We start from the raw sequence: 8,486 nt of genomic DNA on the forward strand, positions 1-8,486 counted from the left end.
TGTAAATGTTGAGAAAATATCATAAAACACTACTAGAAATTCTAAAATTTTCGACCACCTGAAAGTGATTTTAAATCAAGTCGAAAGCCTTGTTCCGACCACTTTTGGTATCCGGAAAAACCCTTATTGCTATTTCCGACCACTTTTTGCTTTGAACTTGATTTAAAATCACTTTCAGGTGGTCAGAAATTCAATAATTTCCAGTAGTGAAATAACATTTTAAGTGCTATTTTGTGGTATAAATATATGTAGGTCCATTTCACATTTGAATTGTGTAAAACTGAATTTGGGTTCTTCGTAGTGAAACAAAAAAATTGAATAAATTGTACGCTCAAAATGAATAATGGGTAAATGAGAAATTGATTATATTCTCAAAATAGACCCATTTGAGTTCGAGAATTAAGGTTAAAAGGCTTGAAAAAAAGCCTTTTGTCCAACATTGAAAAGAAAAGTGAATTTGCACGAGTATATATATACAACATCTTTTAAGAGGAGATTTTAATTATATTGTATAGCTTAGATGCAAGACTGAAATGACATGAAGTAATTGACAAATCAACATAATATTTAGTTGTAGTGAATATGCAACATAATAATAAAATGAAGTTGGAAATATGTGTATTTTTATTTTCCTTTTCACATGAATCATAGAAAAATTAATTTAGCACCGGTCCTTATTTTCAGTACTAGTATATATATGGAATGGATCGGGTGCACAACTTTGAATAAGTAATTCCTTTTAAATTTTAGTGAGGGAGACAATATTGATGAACTCCTCCTTCACAAATTCGGCCATGCATTCGCCGATCATTTCTTCATACTTATTAAAAACTTGGTCAATAACTCCTCGTCCAAAATGGTTAACAACCAAGGACTCAACCAGGGCTCTCACTGAGTTGGTAATTGCCTTTCCATCCTTCACAGATTCACTAAAATCATATGTGAAACCCTCCAAAACATTAATTGAGAATGAGCCCTCCTTTTCAACAACCATTTTCACTTCTTTTAGAGATGCTGCGTAGATGGGAATATTGAAGGAGTTTAGTTTCTCCTCTTCTACTAATCCCTGCATTTATAAAATCATATAAATGTGTGTTACTCAATCTGGCATATCAAACACTTTAATTTTTAAAGTATTGAAGGAAGATAATTTTTTAACCTTATACATTTAAAATAAGGAATAAGGGTCATATTAGCCATCCAACTACATATTAAAAAAAATAAAAATAAAAAAAATAAAAATAAAAAACTACAATTAGGTCCCCGAACAATGCAAAATAATGAAATTCAATCTAAAATGACATGTTAACTAGGGGCAGTTACCAAATTTAAAAATATTTTTTACATTTTTATTATAATAAATTTAAATAAAATAATTATTATTTTTTTAAAAAAGGGGCCCGCCTTCTCACCAAAGTCGGCAACTGGGTCTCCTTCTCCGATGAGAAGGTGAGGTTGCTTTCTCACCAGAGAAGGCAAATGGCCTGGGTCACCTTCTCCTATGAGAAGGCAAGCTGAATTGCCTTCTCCGTTGAAGGGAAGGGAACCAAGTTGCCTTCTCCGGTGAGTAGGTGTCACCTTCTCCAATGAGAAGGCGTCCTTGCCTTCTCACCGGAGAAGGCGTGTTTTTTTTTAATTAATTATTTTATTTAAATTTATTAAAATAAAAAATTTTTAAAAAAATATTTTAAATTTGGTAACCACCACGTCATCATGTTACTAGGTCAACAAGTCATTTTAGATTGAATTGCATTATTTTGTATTGTTTGGGAAATTAATTGTAGTTTTTTTGCGTTCGATGACCCAATTATTGTACTTTGCTGTGTAGTTGGATGACCAATTTGACTCTTATTTCTTAAAATTAACAATACGAGACATGGATATTTAATTACCTTTGTAACTAGATCTTTGAGGCATTTGGCTAAAAGTGTCCAAATGTTAAGAACATCATGAATGGGATTATGGATTTCACTCTTTCTTCCCGAAAAATATAATACCATTCGTCCACCCGTCACTAATTCTTCTGAGCGAGCCTTGAGAAAGGTTAAAAAATCTCTTTCAAATTGCTCGTAATATGCCTTTATCACACTAGGTGGGCTTGAAGTTGCGATACGAATATTACCTTTGTTCTCCTCCAATCCCTTTGGTATCTGATAAGAAATAGAAAGAGAAAGAATTAGATGAATATGGACTAGAGCCGTCAAAACGGGTTGAACCCGGTGGGTTGGACCCGTTTAACCTGAGGTTTTGACCAGTCGGATGAGCATTTTTCTAACAAATAGCCAATATCACCTCAACCTCTCCTATGAGAAAACAACTTGGTGCCATTGGACCACAAGGTCCTTGGCTGCTAATTACACTGTGTAAACATTCTTGTATTATTATTCATTTATTTAAGTCATTCTTGTAATAAATTAAATAGTTGATAACCTTATTAGTTGATTGTAGAAAGATATTTGATAAATTAACTGATAATTTATTTTCTCATATTGGCTGTTTAATCAAATCAAACAGCTAATAGTGATCAAACAAACCAAAATTGAATGACAAGCTAACTATGTTATCAAACAATGCTTTTGTCTTTCCCCTTTAAAGAAGGACAAGACTTTTTTGGTCCCTTTAATGGGTTTGTGTATATTGGGTTTACAAAGTGGGTTTTTTTTTTTTTTTGTTAAAAGATTATGTGCTTAGCAGGGACGGAGCCAAAGGGGGCAGGGGGTCAGCTGCCCCCTCACTCCACCCCCACCCCCACCCTATATATAATTTTTGTATGAATATATGTATATATAGTATAGGTTTTAGTATAGTATAATAAAACTAGTAAATGTCAACCAGTAAAGAGTTAGATTAGTTGGTAGAACATGTGTTTGTTAATAGAATAGGTCTTGGGTTCAAATATTCTTTGCTTAACATAGTTTTACAAATTTTGACTCTTTCCCCTATGACTTCAACACAGTCACTTTTTTAATATTTATAATGTGTTTTTTTTTTTAATATTTATAATGTGTTTTCTATCCAAATTATTTTATCAAATTAATTATGTTTCATATTTTGTTATGAATATTTTTATAAAGTTTTGATCTGTTTCATTTTCACACATATCCAACAATATTTACAACTACATTTCTTAAGTAATGGTTATAAAAAAAAAAAATCTTAGGTAATTTATTTATTTGTTTTAAATGATCTTTTTTGTTTTAATGTTTCGCTTTTACTGAAAAAAAAAATTCTGAATCCGTCCTACTTCTTCGCCCTCCTCAATCCAATTTCTGGCTCCGGTCCTGGTGCTTAGTATTTATTGTTTAGTTTTAAATATGGGTTGTGGAAAAAAGAGAAGAAAAGAAAAAACTTTGGAGAATTCTATAATAAAGTGAAGGCAAAAGAGTGTATAATTATAAAGCACACCTGAGAAAGCCAATGGAGACTGTTTGAGGAATGAACAAAATGGAGAGTTTTAGAGGGGAAAAGCCTTCCATAAAATGAACCACCCACTCCTGCGAAGAAGCAATCCCCAAACCCATCTCCCATCTCTTTCTTGAAATCCTCTACATATCGGGGCAGTGACCGGAAAATGGAGTTGAAATCATTGCTGGGAAGGTCGCTCAAGTGGACGACATATTCCGGCGAGTGGGTTCCGGTGATTTTTCGCAGTTTTTCAACCGCTCTGATGATGTCGAACACTACCAGAAAAGTGTTTGGTCCGGAGGAACATCCCAAGTCTGCAATGGATATGGTTTCTGGGCAAAGACTGTTATACAGATCTGTTATGGCTTCTTCTGTTGTGGGCTTTGTACGAAGTATCACATTTTTCTGTTCATTCAAACAAAACATGCACTTAGGAAGAATTAACGTACTTTATTTTTTCCCAAAAATTAACGATAAAAACTAATTGAATTTTGAATGCAAAACGCAGGTACCTGACCCACGGAGTTGTTAGCATAACTGGTGTCTCCATTTCCTTCGTTCATGTGAAACACTTCTACAACTTCCATCTCTCTCTCTCTCTCTCTCTCTCTCTCAATATCTCTATCTCGTGTGTATATTTTGTATGTGTGTTTATCTAGTTACATCACTTACATGCATTTCTCTGGTATTTATAGATGATGACGATGAATTATTTTTTTGGTATAATATGATATAAAATTATAATCATCATTGGACTCATTAATATACATTATATTGTTCCATTTATTTTATTTTATCATACATTTAATATAGAGTACGTATTCAATCAATATAATCGTTATATCGTGAACCATGATTCACATTGTAAAATTTATCACTGATCTACATGGTCATTTTTAGTATTGCAAGTTCATTTTTAGTGTATGTACTACCTAAAATGAATTTACAATATTTAAAATGAATCTATATTACTAAACCATCTTACAATATAGATTACGATGTATGGTATAATTTGCTTATTCAATTTGACCTTTTGTGTTAATAAACTTTTTAATGTAATTAGTATATATATATATATATATATATGTATATATATATATATATATATATATATATTACACAATAATTCTAAACTAAATGTTACAAGAACTGAGTTGTTGTTCCTTTCAAGAAAAAAAAAAAAAAAGAACTGAATTGTAAAAAACTTATGTTTAATATTTTTATTCCAACAAGACAAACTAAAAGCAAGAAGAATAGAGTATCATAAATTTGAATAGTTTGAGGTAGGATTTTGACAAGTCTAAAAGCCAAATTGGAAACGGTATGTAAGTTGAATCACAGCTAAAGGAAATGTAATCCTAATCTAGAAACATAATAAAGTCTTGATTTAGGTTATATCATGATTTATGTCTATTTTTTTTAAAAAAAAAATATACATTATGTTATAAGAATTGTACTATAAGAAGAAAATGCATTTTAATTCTTCAATTTTTCATTTCTAGCCTTTTTAGTCCCCAACTTTTTATCATTGTAATATACATCCTTAACTCTTCAAAAAGTTACAATTTTAATCTTAGATTAATAAAATTATTAAACGCTATTAAAATATTACTACAGTACATGTGTATTTTAAAATTTTATTATATTTATTTTTTGTAGTTGTATTATTTCAATTTTGTTATTTCATTGCAAAATAGAGAATTGACAACCTTCTTGCATGCCTAAAATTTCTTCTTCAATTGTGTACGTCATTCCTTTTTTTTTTTTTTTTTTTTTTACAAATGAAAATTTGAGACTAAAGAAGATTATAATTAAAGAAAAAAATTACAAAGTACTAAAATATTCATGTATTAAGTCATATTTAATAGAATTTAATAGTTTTGTTGATCCAGTGGTTAATATTACAACTTTTTTTTAAGAGTTAAAGATGTATATTGCAACAGTAAAACATTAGGGACTAAAATGGCTAGCAAGGAACAATTGAGAGACTGAAAATGCATTTTTACCTTATATAAATATATAATGTTAATGAATGATTTAGATAAATATATATATATATATATATATATATATATTTTGGAATGTTACTGGCCCTATTACATTGTAGTATCTGTTCATATACTTTCTCAACCTACTGAAACACAAAAAACCAATAACGCCTCCACCGAGGCTCGAACTTGTAACCTTCCAAATGGAAGTCCAACCCGGGTACCATTAGACCACATAGTCTTGGTTAGATAAATATATATAATTATATATTTTTTTTTTAAAAAGTTCAACAAGTGCCCTTAGCATAATTGACTTATTAAGGTTTGATTAATTAAATGGTTAAGAATTCAAGTCTTCTGAACAGGTTGGCTCGCGAGTTATACGAGTTAACTCGTGTAATCTAACAAGCTACACAGGTCAAATTGAAAAAAATTTCAACTCAACTTATCTAAAAATCGGACTAAACCGGCCCATCCCGATAAATTGGTTCGTTTTGACAACTACAATCTAAATGTCAAGTATATTAATGGATTTATGGATAACGTAACTGTGAACGTCGTCATGTTGAAAGTTTTCTGCATTTATGGAAAGGAAAAAAGGTAGCAAACAGTGAATAATGTATGAGATATATATGAGATACATATGTGACATTTCAAACTTCGCAGTCAAACAAAAGAACAATACGTCTGTTACGGAGATGTTTTCGACATATTGAACTTGAATTACATAAGTTTGAGGCAGTGGGCAAGTTGTTTGACATTAAGACGACTTTAAATTTAATTAAGGATTTGATATTTCTTTGGAGAAAATTCTTCAGTCAAAATATATATTGTTAGTTAATTATTCCATCCAGTCTATTTTATTCGTCATATTTTTTTAAATTTCTTTTAATTCTTCTTTAGATAATGTTCATTCTCCTAATTTAATTCAAACACCATTAACTCTTTTTTTTTTTTTGAATGCCAAACACCATTAACTCTTAATTTTCTAATTTACTTTTTATTTCTTTTAGAGCATCTCCCGAGATTTTTTGGTGATTTTGGCTAACTTAGAAGAAAGAGAGCTTGGCCATGTTAAAGGAGAGAGAAGAGAAGAGTTCATCTACTAAGTTGGGAATTTTATCTGTGGAAGAGAAAAAAAAAAATCGAGCAATTTGCTAGCCTACATAGTGCCAGTAGGCACGTCGCGCGTTCTTTATGTGCTTGATGAGCACTTGAGAGAAACTTAAAAAAAAAAAAAAAAAAAAAAAAAAACACCAACAACATTGAATCATTTGAATTTGCTTTAAGGGCATTCACAATGGTTCTCTCTTTTCTTCTCAAACTGTGAGCTCAACTTTTCCACATCACATTATTATAATCTCCTCTCTAATTTTCTCTTCAATTCTTCTCTCATTTTCTTCCCATTTTGTGGGTCCTACTCTTTCACACTCAACATCTATTATTTTATTCACTTCTCTATGATTAATATTTCAAAATTTTGATTATAAATAAAAATAAATATAAATAATGAAATATTAATAAAATTAAAAGTAGGGAAGATACCAAATTAATAAAATTAAAAATCAGAAACAAATTTTAAATACTATATAATACTAAAAATTAATAAAATTAAAAATTTTAAAAATAAATTTTAATTTATAAATTTATAAAATAAAATAACAAATTATAAAAAAAAAATGCTTGATTTTAATTAAACAAAACAATTTTTTTTTAATATACAGCAGATGGTAGGGAATAACTGCACGTCATATATAGAGTGACACGCATCATGCACTGTAACAATTAATCTGCGGACAAAAAGTTATCTCCAAAGATTAATCTTTGCTCTCTTCTAATCATTTTCTCCCCTCTTATCTCCATGGTTGGAGATCCCCTATGGGCATTTTAAATGCACAACTTTAAGGGGGAGGAAGAACGGTAGAAGGCAAGGGGAGAGGGAGGAGGGGATGGGGGGAGAGAGAAGGGCTAGAGGGGCAAAAGTTAAGGGAGATTTTACTTTCTCCAGAGAGCTAGAACTGTCTCTTTGGAGAAAGCACATCCAAGCGCGAGGCGCATAATCAACATGAGCCAACCATGTGGTGCGTGGTGGCCACATGCCACATTCACTCGCAAAGGGGGAACAGTTGTTCCCCACCCTCTATTTTATATATTAGAAAAATATAATTAATTTTTTGTTTTTTATTTGTTATTTTATTTTTAAAATTTTAAATTTTATTAATTGTTGGTATATATAGTGTTTAAAATTTGATTCTAAATTTGTTCATTCTTTATTTAAATTTATTTTTATTTAAAATCAAACTTTGAAATTATTATTTATAGATAAGTGAATAAAATAATAGGTGATATTTAGAAGATGGTCTCACATAAAAAAGGAGAAGAAAGGGAGAAGCTGAAAAGGGTTTTGAAGAAAATATGAGAGGAGATTATATGGTGATGTGGAGGAAATGAGCCTACACAATGAGGAGATAAAGGAGAAGGATTGGTGATGCCCTGAAGAGTAACTTTTTATGTGGGTCCATTTCAGATTTGAATTGTGTCAAAATGGATTCTGGTTCTTCGTAGTGAAAAAAAGAAATCGATATATTGTACGCTCAAAACGGATAATGGATAAATGAGAAATTGATTATATTATCAAAGTAGACCCATTTGAGTTGAAAAATGAAGATTGAAAGGCTTGAAAAAAGCATTTGTCCCGCATTAGAAAGAAAAGTAGGTTTGCACTAGTATATATACAATACCTTTTAAGATGTAGTTTGAACTGTATAGTTTAGAGACTTTTTCCCACGCATAAGGGTGCAAATCAAATTCCAAAATGAGTCCGAAAAGACTTGAATGTTAGTTGTACAATATTGTGATTCATCAAATGGATGTCACAGTAACTCGTGAGTCGTGACCATCCAAATAAGACCATCCAAATAATCGTCTATGGTAACCGGGATACCATCATAATATATTATAGCTGACAAATCAACATAATATTTAGTTGTAGTGAATATGCAACATAATAAAATGAAGTTGGAAATATGTGTATTTTAATTTTCCTTTTCGCAGGAATATAAAAATATAATAGAAGAATTATTTTAGCACCGA

General features: G+C 30.6%; 1 protein-coding gene across 1 annotated transcript; it reads right to left on the reverse strand.

The window, feature by feature from the left end:
- Positions 1 to 598: 598 nt before the first annotated feature.
- On the reverse strand, positions 599 to 4,050 carry LOC109175816 (salicylate carboxymethyltransferase-like). The gene is made up of 4 exons (XM_019325175.1): positions 3,918 to 4,050; positions 3,406 to 3,810; positions 1,893 to 2,150; positions 599 to 1,066 (listed from the first exon to the last, which is right to left on the reverse strand). Exons 1-4 carry the CDS (start codon positions 3,990 to 3,992, stop codon positions 740 to 742), a joined length of 1,065 nt encoding a protein of 354 aa, XP_019180720.1. The 5' UTR covers positions 3,993 to 4,050; the 3' UTR covers positions 599 to 739.
- Between the last annotated feature and the right edge of the window lie 4,436 nt (positions 4,051 to 8,486).

Source organism: Ipomoea nil, unplaced genomic scaffold (genome assembly GCF_001879475.1).
Source record: "Ipomoea nil cultivar Tokyo-kokei standard unplaced genomic scaffold, Asagao_1.1 scaffold0688, whole genome shotgun sequence".
Taxonomy (NCBI): Eukaryota; Viridiplantae; Streptophyta; class Magnoliopsida; order Solanales; family Convolvulaceae; genus Ipomoea; species Ipomoea nil.

Bases quoted from the DNA above. Each gene is read 5' to 3' on its own strand.
- LOC109175816 (XM_019325175.1), bottom strand. From the start codon at position 3,992: ATGGAAGTTGTAGAAGTGTTTCACATGAACGAAGGAAATGGAGACACC. The intron at 3,811-3,917 runs GTACCTGCGTTT...TTGAATGAACAG, and splicing joins CTAACAACTCCGTGGGTCAG to AAAAATGTGATACTTCGTAC. The intron at 2,151-3,405 runs GTGTGCTTTATA...ATTTCTTATCAG, and splicing joins GTCTCCATTGGCTTTCTCAG to ATACCAAAGGGATTGGAGGA.